This window comes from Cololabis saira, chromosome 1 (assembly GCF_033807715.1).
Source record: "Cololabis saira isolate AMF1-May2022 chromosome 1, fColSai1.1, whole genome shotgun sequence".
Taxonomy (NCBI): Eukaryota; Metazoa; Chordata; class Actinopteri; order Beloniformes; family Belonidae; genus Cololabis; species Cololabis saira.
The window spans coordinates 52632860-52649747 of NC_084587.1; the positions used below are offsets into that span (position 1 = coordinate 52632860).

A 16888-nucleotide genomic window follows, 5' to 3' on the forward strand; every position below is an offset into this window, starting at 1 on the left:
TATTTCAACATTTAGAGTCATCACCAGAAAAATAACACCAGTAAAATAACTTATTTGACAATTTTCACCTGTTTCAAGTACATTTTCACTTGAAATAAGTAGGAAAATAAGTAAGAAAAATCTTCTTATTACAAGCAAAAAAAAACTGGTTCCACTGGCAGATTTTTCTACATATTTCAAGTGAAAATCTACTTGAAACACAAACAAATAGTCAAATAAGTTATTTTTCAGGTGAAAATTGTTGTTTTTTCCAGTGATGAGTCTCGTTTTAAGTGTAATGAGATTTTTTTTACTAAAATGAGACATTTTAACTAGAAATAAGACAAATATTCTTGTTAAGATTTTGAGTTTTTGCAGTGATCCATTTTACTTATCCTGTGAAGGACAGAGTCATATTGATAAGTTCAGAAAACTGTTTTTTATTGTTGTGTTTTGATGTATTTGATGTAAGCCCAGTGGATATTTAAAGCTTACAGAAGGCTGCATTTAACTGCTGCTATGTCATTCCTGCAGTATTTCTGCAGGTGTTTTGGTCACTGCTATTATTTGTAATATATTATATTGTAATCAGCACAAATTATCTGTCTCCATATGATAAAATCCACCATCTCCCCTGATTTTTTTTTTTTTTACAACTCGAGTACTGGTCTATAGTAACATATAGTATTAAATATATAGCATTAAATGGTGCCAAATACGTTTAGGAAATTAAACAACATCACAAATATATGCGACAAGGTGCCTAGTTTTTTTTTTCTTAAGTTAAGATTTTTACTTTGAAAGTCCCAAGCGGAAGCTGCGTGTGCTGCTAGTGACTCCGCGGCTACACCGTTAGCTCCAGCTCCGTTCACGTTAATGAAGGGATTATTGTGAACCACCTCGGTGTTAGACATGGCTCTGCTGACGCCGCTGCTGGCCTTCCTGTACCACCTGCCGCAGGTGTACAAGTGGCTGCTCCGGCCCTACTACGTAGCGTCTCTGTTCATGTCGCTGGCCTTCCTGGCCGTCAGGAAGACCCCGGGGGTCTGCGAGCACCTGGACACGACGCGGGAGGACGGGAACTCCTGCGACTTCGACTGGGTGGGTGGAGGACCTGGACCTCACCCTCTCACCCCTCATCCTTTTATCACCCTCTCACCCTCTCATCCTCTCACCCCTTCTATCACCCTCTCACCCTCCTCATCCTCTCACCCTTCTATCAAACCCTGGACCTCACCCTCTCATCCTCTCACCCCTTCTATCACCCTCTCATCCTCTCACCCCTTCTATCACCCTCTCACCCTCCTCATCCTCTCACCCTTCTATCACCCTCTCACCCTCCTCATCCTCTCACCCTTCTATCACCCTCTCACCCTCACCCTTCCATCACCCTCACCCTTCTATCACCCTCCCCTCACCCTTCCATCACCCTCACCCTCCTCTCACCCTCACCCTTCCATCACTCTCACCTCACCCTTCCATCACTCTCACCTCACCCTTCCATCACCCTCACCCTTCCATCACCCTCACCCTCCTCTCACCCTCCTCTCACCCTCACCCTTCCATCTCCATCACCCTCACCCTTCCATCACCCTCACCCTTCTATCACCCTCTCCTCACCCTCTCACCCTCCTCTCACCCTCTCATCATCCTCTCACCCTCCTCTCATCACCCTCACCCTCCTCTCAGTCTTCAGTGTGGTGGTGACTCTCACCCTCTCACCCTCCTCTCACCCTCTCATCATTTGTCCTGTGTGTAACAGAGAGAAGTGGAGATCCTCATGTTCCTCAGCGCCATCGTCATGATGAAGAACCGGAGAGCAAGTGAGTTTTCACGTCCCATCATAGAAACCATTTTTATTTCACGTTGCTTTCACTTTGTTTATTTTTAGGCACCTTATTCTTTTTCAACATTAGATTGAGTTTACAAAAAAACTAAAAAAGTCCAAGAAAAGAAAAATGGTGGTATAAAAGAACTGCAGATATAAGATGCCACATGGAATTCTGCACCTGTAGAAAACTGCTGAAGTGGAGCATGTTAATACGGATAAGGTATCAAAGCTCTGGACTGGTAAAAGTAAATTCCAATAGAGCAAGTACTTTAACACTCACATACGTCACACGCACACCGTGCTTTCATTTCAGCTCTTCAGTAAAGCATTTTAAAACTGCCCAGGCTGGACCTTAACGGAAACGTCCCATAATGCAGCACCTTTCAGCTTCACGGCCATCTTTATTTTAGCTCTACAACAGAAATACCGTTTAGTTCTTTATCTGAGCCAGTGTGTTTACTTTCCCTGCAGTCTCCAGGTTCAGTGTCTCTCCTGGTGCCCCCCCCCCCCCCCCATTGATGGTATGTTTCAACTGTGTGTGTGTGTGTGTGTGTGTGTGTGTGTGTGTGTGTGTGTGTGTGTGTGTGTGTGTGTGTGTGTGTGTGTGTTTCCTGCAGTCACGGTGGAGCAGCATGTGGGCAACATCATCCTGTTCAGCAAGGTGGCCAACGTGATCCTGTTCTTCAGGCTGGACATCCGGATGGGGCTGCTGTACCTGACGCTCTGCATCGGTCAGTCCCAACATGCCGTTCTCCTCCCTGTTCTGCACTTTTACACTAGGGGTGGAGGCGGGTGGAGGCGTGCCGAGTAGATACTTTTTCTGTACCTATTCTGCCGAGGTTCTAAGCTGCTGAGTCGGCTGTATCTGACATCATCACACTACAGACCACCGATTGGTCGGGGGGCCGTCAGACGTTTGAATCAGGAAGCGGGGAGTCAGCGAAAGAACAGCCCGCGGCTTCCTCATTTTATTCCACCAGCAATGGCAGCAAAAGTCTGTTTGGTGATCCAACTCTGAGGTGCAGATGTTCATAAACCTGGTGCTGAGGAGAGAATTAAAAAGGGATCTAGACGGGTGATAAGGAACGACCAGATCCACCAGGAGATCTGTCTCTTCATAGCTGCTCACGGCTCCAGCTGACTTTTCAGCAGCAGAGACAAACAAACACAATTAAAAAGCCTCTCACTCTCATTTTTTAACTTGATATTGGAAAAGAAACCACACTGAGTTGAGATGAGCCGAGTAGGTTCTAGTGGAAGAGCGCCATAAGATAAGGGTTGAGCTGGCTGAAGAGCTATTTAAGAAACATGCAGCCGTTTGTACAAATAGGTGATTATAAGTCAAAAGATATGGAAATTACTTGTGGAATACCACAGGGGTCGGTATTGGGTCCAAAATTGTTTATATTATACATCAACGACATATGCAGGGTATCAAAAATACTGAAATTTGTTTTATTTGCAGACGAAACAAATATTTTCTGTTCTGGGGAGAGTCTGCAGCAGATTTTGAACATAATTACAACAGAAATACACAAACTAAAATTATGGTTTGATAGAAACAAACTATCACTATATCTGAGCAAAACTAAGATTATGTTGTTTGGAAAACATAAAACAGAATCTCATATAGATCTAATATAGACAATGCACAAATAGAAAAAGTAAACAAAATAACATTTCTTGGTGTAATCCTGGACCACACAATCTGCTGGAGAGCAAAGCTGGCAAAGTGCACTGCAATTCTTAGGAAAATAAGGCACATTCTGGATCATCATTACATACTCTATACTGTTCACTGTTCTTACCATATCTGTTACTGCGTAGAGGTCTGGGGAAACACCTACAGAAGCTTCTACAGCCGATATGCACTTCAGAAAAGAGCCATAAGGACAATAAACCATGCAGGATACAGAGAACACACAAACCCACTGTTGATAAAATCACACACACTGAACTTTATGGATCTGGTTAAATACAAAACAGCCCAAATAATCTTCAAAGCAAGGAATAATCTACTACCAAAAAATATCAGAGGAATGTTCACAGAGAGAGAAAGGGCCTTTAATCTAAGGGGAGAACTGAATTTTAGGAAACATAAAGTAGGAACAACAATGTGCAGCATGTGCATGTGGAACTGTGGAGACTCTGGAACAGTTTGGAGCAGGAAATGAAACAAAGTACTAACATAAATCTATTTAAAAAGAAATACAAAACATGATTTATAAACAGGTATATGGAAGAGGAAATGGGTTAATGATGAGTGTGAGAATCAAATAAAATAGGGAAAACTGGTTTTATTATTATTATACTTGCTTAAGATGTGTTTAGATATTTATGTGGATATTTATGTAGTATATATTATATGTTGAGAGAGATAGTTGAAATGATGTAATATATGTTATATGTTAGGTATGTAGCATATATATATATATATATATTTATAGGAATATTTATGTAGTTTATATAGTGTATATTTATATAATATTTATATTTACTATATATTGATATAATTATGTAATATTTATATTTTCTATATACTTATATTTTCTATATACGTATATGGATAATTATGTAATAATAGGCATGTTTACGTAGTATTTATATAGACTATATTTATATGGATATTGTGTAGATATAATAATAACAATAATGTAAATTCATAGTTATAAAGGGGTAGGAACTAGGAAAAAGTGTAGACTTCTTCCTACCACTTTTTTCGAACATATGTGAATATGTAGATGTTACTGTTTATTTTTTTATTTTTTTATATACATGTTCGAAATAAAAATTAATTAATTAATTCAGATAAATCCAGGAACACCTCTTATTAAATGTGTGTTTTGGTTCCCTGGCGTTGGAGGATGTCAGGTTGTTTGTGCCTGACTCAGCTCTGCGGTTTCCTGCTCTCCATCTGTCCATCTCACCAATGCTGTCCTTGTGATTGGACTGGAGAAAGACCCTTCAGCTTTCTCTGGCCTTTGGTTCTCTCTGGAAACTCTGATCAATGAACCGTCTCAGGAAGCAGCATCAATCTAATGGCACTTTTCCACTAGTACCTACTCAGCCCGACTCCACTCGACTTGCCCTCGTTTCTTTTCAATACCCAGATCAGAAGTAGGAGGTTGGAGTGAAGCTGCTGTGATGTACTCGATGTGATTGGGCCAACCCCCCGACCAATCAGTGACCTGTAGTGTTGGTCAGATACAGCCGACTCAGCCGCTTAGAACCTCGGCAGAGTAGATACAGAAAAGTATCTACTCGGCACGTTAGACCCCTAGTGGAAAAGAACCAAACTGAGGTGAGTCGGGCTGAGTAGGTGCTAGTGGAAAAGCGCCAAAACGGAGCCAGGAGTCACGTACTGCTTCAGTGTTGTTGAGCTGCTGGTTGGGTTGATGTGAAGGCCGTGTGTCTGTATGTTCCAGTGTTCCTGATGACCTGCAAGCCTCCTCTCTACATGGGACCAGAGTACATCAAATACTTCAGCGACAAAACCATCGACGTGAGTCCAGTGGCTGGTTCCTCCAAAGCAGGAGCCGTGTGCTCTTTGACCCGAGTGTAACGCTCTGGTTCTCTGGTTCTGTGGTTCTGTGTTCCTCCAGGACGAGCTGAACAGAGACGGTCGGGTCACGTGGATTGTGGAGTTCTTTGCCAACTGGTCCCCAGACTGCCAGTCGTTTGCTTCGGTCTACGCCGACCTCTCTCTGAAGTGAGTCCCGCCGTCCACTCGGTACCAGCTGGTGCAGGAGCATTAGAAGGCTTTGGTTGGTTGAGCGTTACGTAATGCTACAGCCGTAACGCTGCAGCCGCGACGCTGCAGCCGTAATGCTACAGCCGCGACGCTGCAGCCGTAATGCTACAGCCGTAACGCTGCAGCCGCGACGCTGCATCCATTTCAGCTGTTTCTGCTTCCCTGGTTCAGGTACAACTGCTCCGGCCTGAAGTTTGGGAAAGTGGACATCGGGCGTTATGGTGAAGTTTCCAAGAGGTAAGACACGTTTACAGACGGTATCCATGACAACACAAGTTGTTTCCGGGGGGCCTCTACCCAGAGCTGTTACTGCATGAAAAGAGGCCAGAAGAAAAGCCCTTTTAATAGGGAAGAAACCTGGATCATAGGGGGGTGGGAGGAAGAGAAGAGGCACAGCACAGAGAGGAAATATAAAAAGGACAAGGCAAGAACAATGGAGAACAGTGGTGGTGATGAAATACTTGGGGCCAATCCCAATACACCCCCTACTTTCTACCACTAGCCCTAAAAATGAAGCCACAGGCTTTAGGGCCCTTGTAATGTTCCCTAGGGATTGGGACACCACTTGCTACGTCACTGTGTGGTTTACGTTCAGGTACGTAAGCGACTGCGTAGTTACGTTTGCACAAACGTCACACCATATCAGGAAGCCCAGAGCTAAAAGCTGTTTTAATTTCAGCTGTAGCGCTGTTAATATTCCACTTTATTAAGTTTTAATATTTTTTCAAGCGTAAAAGTAACCGTTAAGATCCCCAACCTGGGCTCAGTTTATCCAAATAACGCCTGTTAAGAAATGTGCTCCGATGTTTTCAGGAATGAGAGGATCGCCGGCGATTTATGGTTCTGTGTTAAATCGACGTGTAACGCGGAACCATAAATCAGCCTTTATTCTGGTGACATCTGAAGATACAACGCAACAACGGGCAAGCGTATTTTATTCACTAAAAAATAAGAAATCTCTGCTTTTTTTTTTTTTTTCAGTCTGCAAATGATGACATAAAGCATTCTGGGAAATTTTCTCTAGTCCTCGGTCACGAAGTCAGCATCTGAAAACCCTCGCTGTGAAGGGCTAGATTCATACCCCCTACTCCTACATGCAAAGAGGAATTGGGACACCACTACCCTCACGGGAACGTGCAGAATTTAGGGGTAGTGAAGAAAAGTATGACTAGGGGGGGATTGGGACTGGGCCTTGTAATGAATACGTGAGGGTAGATCTTCAGGCCGGGAAGAGGAGAGAAGTGTTGTCTTTTGTGCTCGTCAGTACGTCCTCTCATGGTTCCCTGGCGTTTGATTGGGTCAGACCGGCTGCTCAGATGTAAACGTGGGTCCTCCACCTCCTGCAGGTACAAGGTGTCCACTTCTCCGCTGTCCAAGCAGCTGCCGTCCCTGCTGCTGTTCCAGGGAGGGAAGGAGGTGATGCGGCGTCCCCAGGTGGACAAGAAGGGCCGAGCCGTGTCCTGGAGCTTCACCGAGGTCAGTACAGTCAGAACAGGGAGAGGGTGGACGTGGACGTGGGTGTCCATGGCAGCGCGTGGACACTAGAGATGCACCGATCGATCGCTATCGGCAACCGATCGGTATCGGCCAGTGACACCAGTGACATCTGGAGTTCTAGTGTGAAGAGTTTCCTCACAAGAGTTTCCTCACACGCGGCGGATGCTACCGCTAAAGCTTTAGCAAATCTTAATAATTCATTTTTTATTTTAAGATTGAATTCCTTTTTCCACAGGAAAACTAAGGTTTATAGTTAAGAACTTGTATCAACTCTAAGAGAGTGAAATGTCTGCTGTTGTGTGTGTTGGTCACATGTTGTACATAATTATTACCACAGGAAGCTTAAGTTAATAAACTACACTTACTCTTTGTAACTGAGTCTAAATCATCTCTAAAAGTCTCTAGAGGGTGAAATATTGCACGTTGCCTCAGCCATGATACTTTCTAATCTCCTAATTTAAATACCTAATAATACAATGTCAGTGTTGTGTACATGAGACAACAATATTGATGAATTAATGGATTTCACGCTGTGATCGGTGATCGGCAGATACTGGTTTTGGAGATCGGTAACGGCCCTCAAAATCCTGATCGTGCATCTCTGGTGGACACGGGTGTCCATGGGCTGCAGTTTCACAAACAGCAGTGCCGTGACCCGGAGCATGAACAGGTCTGAGTTTGTTTCCAGTAACATCCAGCATCACCACGTGTCTCCTTGTGTCCCCACCAGGAGAACATCATCCGGGAATTCAACCTGAATGAACTTTACCAGAGAGCCAAGAAGATGGGCAAGAACAAGGGGGACAAGGTGGGCCCGTCCCAGTTCCCCGCCGTCCCCGAGGAGGACGAGGAGCTGGAGCAGCAGCAGGCCCAGGGGGACCAGGGGGACCAGGGGGACCAGGGGGACAACGCCGAGTCCAAGAAGGACAAGTAGGAACCTGGACCGGAGCCAGGACCGGAGCCTGGAACCTGAGAGTCCAGCTCACCAGAACCTCCTGCTACATCTTCATGCTCCGTCTGTTCCTCCTGAAGCAGCCGGACGTCTGGACACATGTGTCCGTCTCCCCAACAGTCCTGCTGTCTGCAGCTGCAAGTCCAACATGGCTGCTCATTTTGGGGAGTAATCCGTGAATCTGATGTTACTTTGTCTTTTTAATGCTACTTATTTAACCCAAATTAGGTTTTAAAAGAATGTTGTTATTAACGTTAGATTCTAACTTATACCTCAGCGGTGCGTAGAGAGTCTGGTTTTTATTTGGGGTTGTTTAAGTTTACTGATGGACTGCATTCCTGCTCATATCACTGAACCCAAACCCCGACGCACTGACGAGCCGCTGAATACTGAATAAATGCAAGATAACTAGTGGGAAACACTGTATATTTGAGTTGTTTAGCCTTTTCTGTAGGAAGGCTGTTGACGGGATTCTACACTGGGAGTCCTGCAGAAGCAGCTGGGTTAATAAATGCTGTGTAGTTTAGTCATATTCAGAGCTGAAACCCTGCTCTTTATCTGATTAAAGAATCAAAGACAGCGGCTCGTGAGCATCTTAGCGTCCCATTCCCTCCCAGCTGTAATCAGTCCCTAATCAGCCCACATTCTCCTGAAACTCCAAATGTACGTCAGTATTTTTCCTTTCCGAGCCCAAATGCTACTGATTTGTCGTAGACTCAGATTGTTTCCTGCAGCGTCTCTGCTGGTCCTGAGAGTCTTCCTGCTCTGGAGCTGCAGCATGTTTCCACTGGGGGGGTTCACATTCCAGGCACAACCAGGCACTTTTATTTCTGTTAATATATTTGCCTTTTCAGTATCGTTCAAACCTCTTTTTTGTCTAACATTCTAACGGTGAACTGTTGTGGTTAGGTTTGTGTTTTTAGAGGTACGGAGAGTTTACGTCCTGTTTCTTATGTTACTACCTGTTGTGTATTTTTTTTTTAAACGGACTTTACCTTTGTGTCATGTTCATTCCAGCGGGGCTGCCGTCGGCCCGCGGCCCCTGCACGGGAAAACTGTCTGTTTACACTCAATAAAACTTTATGCACGAGTTCTAATGGTGTTTGTTTTTCCTCATAAACATTTGCAGTCAGACTTGCTTTGCTGTAATCACGTTAGTTTCTAACTCCGGCAGTTTTGAGACGACGGATTCATCCCACTTTCTCACCACAGTTGATGAAATCAGCAAAAAAGCAAGAGCAGCGATGAAAGTATTACCTCAATCACATATACGCTAATATTATATATTAAATACATAAACATCTGTTATAATGTACTGTTTTGAAAAAGGCTCCTGACGGGAAATGTAAGGAAAAGTTTCCAATTTTAAGTGAGTTAGGATTTTATTTTTTATTATAAAATGTCAGAAGAATCTGAATGTTGCACATCAGAGGTTTCCATGCGTCGCTCTGTCTGGAGACTGAGACGTGTTTGTGTTCCCTGTTCTGACCCGCTAACTCACACCAGATCACCCCCCCCCCCCGACCACCTCAGTGTCTGCTGTCTACATGTCTTTTATACTCATCCCCGTATTGCACCAGTTCCCACACTTCCACCCTAATGAGTAGCAAAAACAGTATGTGAGATTTTTTAGTGCGTCCGAAACATTAGTAGCCTACGTACTCAATAGTATGCGCTATCCATAATCATTCCGGAGAAATGTATTAGTATCGGTGCGTCCGAAATGCCATACTAAACACTATTCTCAAAAAGTATACTTGAGTTTGGCATAGTTTTGAGTAAATATCAGTAGTATGCATTAATTGGGATGTACTACTCAGAGACACACGGCACTTCCTGCCGTTGGGAAGGGGGCTTGTTACCAAATTTCCCACAATGCAATGCAGTGGTGTTTGGTTGCTAAGTGCTGTGCAGATATGTCATAAGTATAATATTATATAATATTAATATAATATTCGTATATAATATTATATAATGTCATCTTGTTTGGGCCAGGATAAACGGGAAAGAGCAGAGCGGAGCTGCTACTGCTGCTGCTGTTACCATGGTAACAACTCCCCCTCCCAACGGCAGGAAGTGCCGTGTGGCTCTGAGTAGTACGTCCCAATGAATGCAGACTACTGATATTTACTCAGAACTGTGCCGAACTTAAGTATACTTTTTGAGTATATACTGTTTAGTGTGGCATTTCGGACGCAGCAATTGTGTCATTGTGTCTCTCCTTTCTCTGTTCTTCATTCTCTCTTTTCCTGCTCTGTCCCGCTGGTCTCCAGCAGGAGGGTCCCCCTTATGATCCAGGTCCTGGTCCAGGTTTCTCCTTATGATCCAGGTCCTGGTCCAGGTTTCTTCCCTCCTAAAGGGGAGATTTAACCTGTTTCTGTACTAACTGCTCGGGGCTCATGTTCTGGGTCTGAGCTTGTGTTGTAAAAGCTGCTACATGAATGAAAGTGGATTGAAGTTGGAGCGAGCTCCCACTGCGTTCCGCTGGTTCTGAGCTGCTGCAGCTGCTGGACGTGTCCCAGGTTTCCTGGGTCATGTCCAGCTGTGCTCCTCAGTTTGGCTTAGATTTTTCTTTTTAAGAAAAGAAATATACATTTTTATCCTTTCCAGCACTTCTTCACACACGCTTCTGCAGAGTTCTGCATTTCCAATGTTGGGAAGTGGTTTCATGGAGCATAAAAGGTGAAGTTGCTTTCTCTCACTCGCTCTTTCCATCTTACAAAAGTCTAGATACCAAGATCAGATTTATGAGTCTGCATCATCTACTTCCAGCTAGCTTAAAGTAGCAATCAATTGTTTTTTACTCCAAAAACATTGGTCGTGCAAGTTCTTAAATGGCTTTATAAGCCCTTCAAAAAAACAAAAAAACCCAATTGTGAGCATGATTTGAGGAATTTAGCAAAAGAACTGAACCCACACTGCAAAAATCTTACCAGGAATATTTGTCTTATTTCTAGTTAAAATGTCTCATTTTTAGTCAAAAAATCTCATTACACTTAAAACAAGAGTCATTACCAGAAATATAACTTATTTAACAATTTTTACTTGAAATAAGTAGAAAAATCTGCCTGGAGATTTATCTTCTCATTACAAGCAAAAAAAATCTTGTTCTACTGGCAGATTTGTCTACTTATTTTAAGTGAAAATCTACTTGGAACAGGTGAAAATTGTTTTTTCCAGTGATGAGTCTTGTTTTAAGTGTAATGAGATTTGTTTTTTACTAAGAATTTAACATTTTAACTAGAAATAAGACAAATATTCTTGTTAAGATTTTGAGTTTTTGCAGTGAACTATTTGTGCATTTACTTTTACCAGTGTAGTTTCTACCAGAAATGGAGCTGAACTGATTCATCTGATGGTTGGAGTTCAGGAAGGTTGTTTTTATCAGTAGTCATGAAACGAGCACCGAGGTGGACTCGGACACAAATACGTGAAGTGAATGAGCTTCTTTAAAGCTGAGAATCCCTGAGAGTTCAAGAGTCCAACGAGCTGCAGTCTGATCAGTTTATTATCTCAGCACTGGTGCACGGTGCTGTCTGTCATCTCTGTGATTCCAGCTGAAACGTACGGATGGAGCAGCTGCCCAGGCCGCCCTCGTCCCTCCATCCTGCTCATCCTCCTCTTCACAGGTCAACCGGACGCTTGCTTTTGTCATGGAAACATTCAAACATGACATACTTTATAATGAAAGGTCAACAGCTGTGGGAAGCAGGCTATTGGGGGGGGGGGGTCTACAGCTGTGTGAATGCAAAATACTAACAAAATGCCAGAAAACTGCGAGAAAGGAGGTAGAAGAGGAGGGTATAGAAGATGTGGATGCAGATGAAAATGCTATATCTCTTTTGTAATGTATGCCTTCCTCTAAGACGGGGGTCGGCAACCCGCGGCTCTAAAGCCCACTGACCCTAGTGGCTCCTGGAGCTTTTTCAAAAATGTTTGACCTTTTTTTTTCCTTTTTTTCTTCCTTTTTAATCTCGACTTTTTTTTTTTCCGAAATTTTGAATTTTTTCTCAACATTTCTACTTTTTTCACGAAATTGACTATTTCTTCGACATTTACTTTTTTCTCAAAATGTTTACTTTTTTCCTCGACAATTCGACTTTTTTTCCTCAATATTTCGACTTTTTTCTCAACATTTCGACTTTTTTCTCAAGATTGTATTTCAACATTAATCTCGACATTTTGACTTTTTTCTCGAAGTACATAATGAAAAAAAAAATCCTCCCCCAGCATGTGTTGCCTTCATTTCTAAGGCTGATACAAGACTTTTTTGCGGCTCCAGACATATTTGTTCTTTGCGTTTTTGGTCCAATATGGCTCTTTCAACATGTTGCTCTGAGAGAACTAGCAGCGACGTGTCGGGTGCAGGGGGACACAGTTTCCCTCTAATGACCTGTCAGGTCCGACCCGTTCCCATAGAAAAGTCAAACATGTGCATCAGGAGAGTCAGCTGCTGCAGCAGCTGGACAGTTGAGTCTGAGGCAAATCAGTTCAAATAAACGTTGGTAATCTCCAGCTCACCGATGTTGTAGTTTGTTAAGGATCTGTACTTTACTTCGTGCAATTTATAACATTCCACAACACTTTCTTTCCCAATAACTGCCCACATTTCCACACTCAACATTTAATTCCAAAATACACAAGTTAGCATAACCTCAGCACTCACCAACCAGAGGAATGAAGGGAATAGTACAGAAGTGTCTGCTCTGGTCTGCAGTTCCAGCTGTTTGGACCCCGAGGGAGTGAATCCACTCAATACAGTCAAAACATTTTGCATGGAAAAAAAAAGAAAATAGATGTACAGAAAAAACGGTCACGTGAAAAAATGGTGGAATATTGAGAGGTGATTAAAAAAAAAAAGTCATATACTCATGTTGTCCAGATGCAACTTTTCTCTTTTTCCCCACATTTTTAATTTTCAGACTTCACTGTTAAATGTTTTTTTTTGTAGCATAGCATACTTTCTCTTATTTCTCATTAGAAACGGACAGAAAAAAATGTTTTTAAAGAGCCCAATACTCCAGACAAGTCCACGTTCAAGTGTCACAGGTAAAGATGTTCCTGGTGTAAACGAGCCGTTTGGATGTCAGATCAGAACAGATTCTGGACGAGGGATCGGTGTCTCCCTTTGTCTCCTCGACACTAGTAAACACATCACCTCTTTTGATTTAATATTACAAAAAAAAAAAAAAGAAATCCAATAGCTACATTCCCATATAAATCCATATAAAAACAATGTCAAATTAAATAAGTGAAATAAAAAAAGACATTTGAATTTTCAAGGCAATTGCTCAAGGAATTCATGTTCTAGAAAAATTGGCCCCGTCTTCAGGAGGCGAACCGTGGTTTGTGTTTTCCTTCTGTCCCGTTTGTTCGGACGTGTTTCCCCAGCCGAGCGCGGGGCTCACGGCTCACGGCCGTGGGGATAGTGCATGCTCCAGTCCCGGCGAGAAACAACACAGACATATATACAGGTCCACATTTCAGAAAACAAACATAATCACATCATCCTGTACAAACATGGAATCATATTCACATCTACTCAGTTTATTGAAGGGGTTTGTCGGCCCCGGCGATGGCGGGGTCAGCAGTTCCGGCCCCGGCGGCCCGAGAGCAGCTCAGGGATCACAGATCCCCCTGGAGGAACCAGACGAGCTCCCAGCGGTTCCGTCTGGGCTGCAGCACGACCCCCCCGTGTTCTGGGCCCCGGCTGAGCTCGGGTGGGAGGAACACTGGCCGCTGGGACACGATATGCATTATTACTGTCAGAGGATCTGGGAGGGATCAGACGATTAGAGGAGTGAAGACACGACACGTCCAAAAGTGCTTCTAGGAATGGTTTTAAATCCACAGCTCCTTGTCCAGAGGGGGTCCAGCTCCCAGCGTGGCAGTGCTGCTGCCTCCATGTGCTGCTGCCCCCCCTCCCTCTCTGTTTCAGCATGGCGCTCTGAAGTCCTGGAGTTCCCGATGAGCAGAAGAGGCTCAGCTCAGTTTCTGCCCCAGCCAGTGAGGTGTGAGATCCAGACCGAGGGTCCGAGTGTCTGCCGGGCCTCTCCGGTCCTCGGAGAGCCGCTGCACCTCACACAGAAATCTCATAAGTGGTCCCTCCGACACCCGTCACCTTCCTCACGCCGCCCCCCGGGGGCTTGTGGGCGGGGCTGGCCGTCAACGCCGCGCTGGGGAGGGCCGGTCCAGGCCGGGCGGGGGTGACGGGGTGACGAGGGGAGGAGGAGGGGGAGGAGGAGGGGAGATGGGGCTGGCCACCGTTGGTCCAACTCAGAGGCTTCACCTGGATCATGGGCTCATCCCTGATGGGAGAGAAACACACACACCGTTCAGTCCCAGCCCAGCAGGTCAGGGGTCAACGTGGAGATGAGATGCAGATGTGGGGGACACGTCTGGACAGATCACACACACTAGGGGTGGAACAATATATCGTGCCACCAAATTTCACGATACAAAAGCGTCACGATACGTGTCGTGGAGGTGACAAACTGTAGCGTGATATTGGGTTATTAATATTAATATATTGTGTTTACTTGTAAGGCGCATCCTATTGGTGCAGCGGGATCACGTGACGACCACGCCTCGACCCGCGGACCAAAATCTTACTCCACTTAGAAGAAACTAGTACCGTTTTGCGGTCCCGATCACAGGACTCTTGGGGGGTTTTGAGCATGAATCAATCTTTTTTTATGATGTAAAGATTGTGTCGTCCCAAAGGTGGGAGGGATGAAACGATAACGGGGTTCACCTTACGGCCTCAGGCTGGGAGCATGTGGCTGAAGCTCATAAGCTAAATAACAGTCAAGTTGCATTTTGAGTTTGGGACTTTTCATAGTTTATTTATTTTTATTTATTCCCCCTCCTTGAACCGCCAGCTTACTGTGGTGGAGGGGTTTGTGTTGCCCGAGTGATCCTAGGAGCTATGTTGTCGGGGGCATTACGCCCCTGGTAGGGACTCCCATGGCAAACAGGTCCTGGGGGACGGGCCAGATTAAAGGATGATTTATGGTTCCGTGTTACACAAACGCAGAACCATAATTCAGGCTTAAGAGCGGTTCATAAGCTAATCATGAAGAGGAAGAAACCAAGGGCCCCTCCCTGGAGCCAGGCCTGGGGTTGGGGCTCGAGGGCGGGCGCCTGGTGGCCGGGTCTTTGCCCGCGGGACCCGGCCGGGCTCAGCCCGAAACGGCGACGTGGGCCCGCCTTCCTGTAGGCCCACCACCCGCAGGAAGGACCGTGATGAGCTGGTGCCATGTGGACTGGGTAGCAGTCATGGCCTCGACGACCCAATCCCTGGACCAAAACCCTCACAGTGGGGACATGGAATGTCACCTCGCTGGGGGGGAAGGAGCCGGAGCTTGTGCGTGAGGTTGAGAGATACCGGCTAGAGATAGTCGGGCTCACCTCCACACATAGCTTGGGCTCTGGAACCCAGCTCCTTGAAAGGGGCTGGACCCTCCACTACTCTGGAGTTGCCCAGGGTGAGAGGCGGCGGGCTGGTGTGGGCTTGGTTATAGCCCCCCAGCTCAGCCGCCATGTGTTGGAGTTCACCCCGGTGAACGAGAGGGTCGCTTCCCTGCGCCTTCGGGTCGGGAAAAGGTCTCTCACTGTTGTTTGTGCCTACGGGCCGAACAGCAGTGCGGAGTACGGAGCAGTGCGGAGTACCTGGCCTGTCCTCCTCCCACTCCTCCCAGTCCCTGGGAGGAGTACTTGATAGTGCTCCAACTCGGGACTCCATTGTTCTACTGGGGGACTTCAACGCTCACGTGGGCAATGACAGTGATACCTGGAGAGGCGTGATTGAGAGGAACGGCCTCCCCGATCTGAACCCGAGCGGTGTGTTTTTGTTGGACTTCTGTGCTAGTCACGTTTCCATAACGGACACCATGTTCAAGCATAAGGGTGTCCATCAGTGCACGTGGCACCAGGACACCCTAGGCCGGAGGTCAATCGACTTTGTTGTCGTTTCATCTGACCTTCGGCCGTATGTCTTGTTCCCGGTGCATGTTGGACTCCGGCAGGGCTGCCCTTTGTCACCGGTCCTGTTCATAATTTTTATGGACAGGATTTCTAGGCGCAGCCAGGGGCCGGAGGGGATCCGGTTTGGGAACCTCAGGATTTCATCTCTGCTTTTTGCGGATGATGTTGTCCTGTTGGCTTCATCGGACCGGGACCTTCAGCATGTGCTGGGGCGGTTTGAGGCCGAGTGCGACGCGGCAGGGATGAGAATCAGCACCTCCAAAACCGAGGCCATGGTTCTCCATCTTCTCCGGGTGGGTGGAGAAGTCCTGCCTCAGGTGGAGGAGTTCAAGTATCTCGGGGTCTTGTTCACGAGTGAGGGAACGATGGAGCGTGAGATTGACAGACGGATCGGTGCAGCGTCCGCAGTTATGCGGTCGATGTACCGGACCGTCGTGGTGAAGAGGGAGCTGAGTCGAAAGGCGAAGCTCTCGATTTACCGGTCAAACTACGCACCTACCCTCACCTATGGTCATGAACTTTGCGTAGTGACCGAAAGGACAAGATCGCGGATACAAGCGGCCGAGATGAGTTTCCTCCGCAGGGTGGCTAGACGCTCCCTTAGAGATGAGTTTCCTCCGCAGGGTGGCTAGACGCTCCCTTAGAGATGAGTTTCCTCCGCAGGGTGGCTGGACGCTCCCTTAGAGATAGGGTGAGGAGTTCGGTCACCCGGGAGGAGCTCGGAGTTGAGCCGCTGCTCCTCCACATTGAGAGGAGTCAGCTGAGGTGGCTTGGGCATCTGTACCGGATGCCTCCGCAAATTATTTTTACTTGTATGAAACTGAAGATGCATATGCATTACTTGACATTTACTTTCAGTTCAGTTAGTGGAAAATGGTTGGCCTGGCTTTCT

The 16888-nt window shown here is 45.8% G+C and overlaps 3 protein-coding genes across 3 annotated transcripts in view; 1 reads left to right on the plus strand and 2 right to left on the minus strand.

Moving 5' to 3' along the window:
• The window catches only part of LOC133447791 (uncharacterized), a 779477-nt gene that overhangs the window by 623674 nt on the left and 138915 nt on the right, over positions 1-16888 (minus strand). The window lies entirely within an intron of this gene.
• LOC133447775 (thioredoxin-related transmembrane protein 2-B-like) lies at positions 808-9100 on the plus strand. Its single transcript, XM_061726501.1, has 8 exons — positions 808-1080; positions 1742-1802; positions 2428-2541; positions 5236-5312; positions 5413-5519; positions 5733-5798; positions 6908-7037; positions 7789-9100. Exons 1-8 carry the CDS (start codon positions 892-894, stop codon positions 7990-7992), a joined length of 948 nt encoding a protein of 315 aa, XP_061582485.1. The 5' UTR covers positions 808-891; the 3' UTR covers positions 7993-9100.
• LOC133447427 (palmitoyltransferase ZDHHC5-A-like) overlaps positions 12525-16888 on the minus strand; it is a 42093-nt gene continuing 37729 nt past the window's right edge. The window contains 1 exon segment of the mRNA XM_061726104.1: positions 12525-14318. Within this exon segment, the coding sequence (XP_061582088.1) occupies positions 14090-14318 (229 nt within the window). The 3' untranslated portion in view covers positions 12525-14089.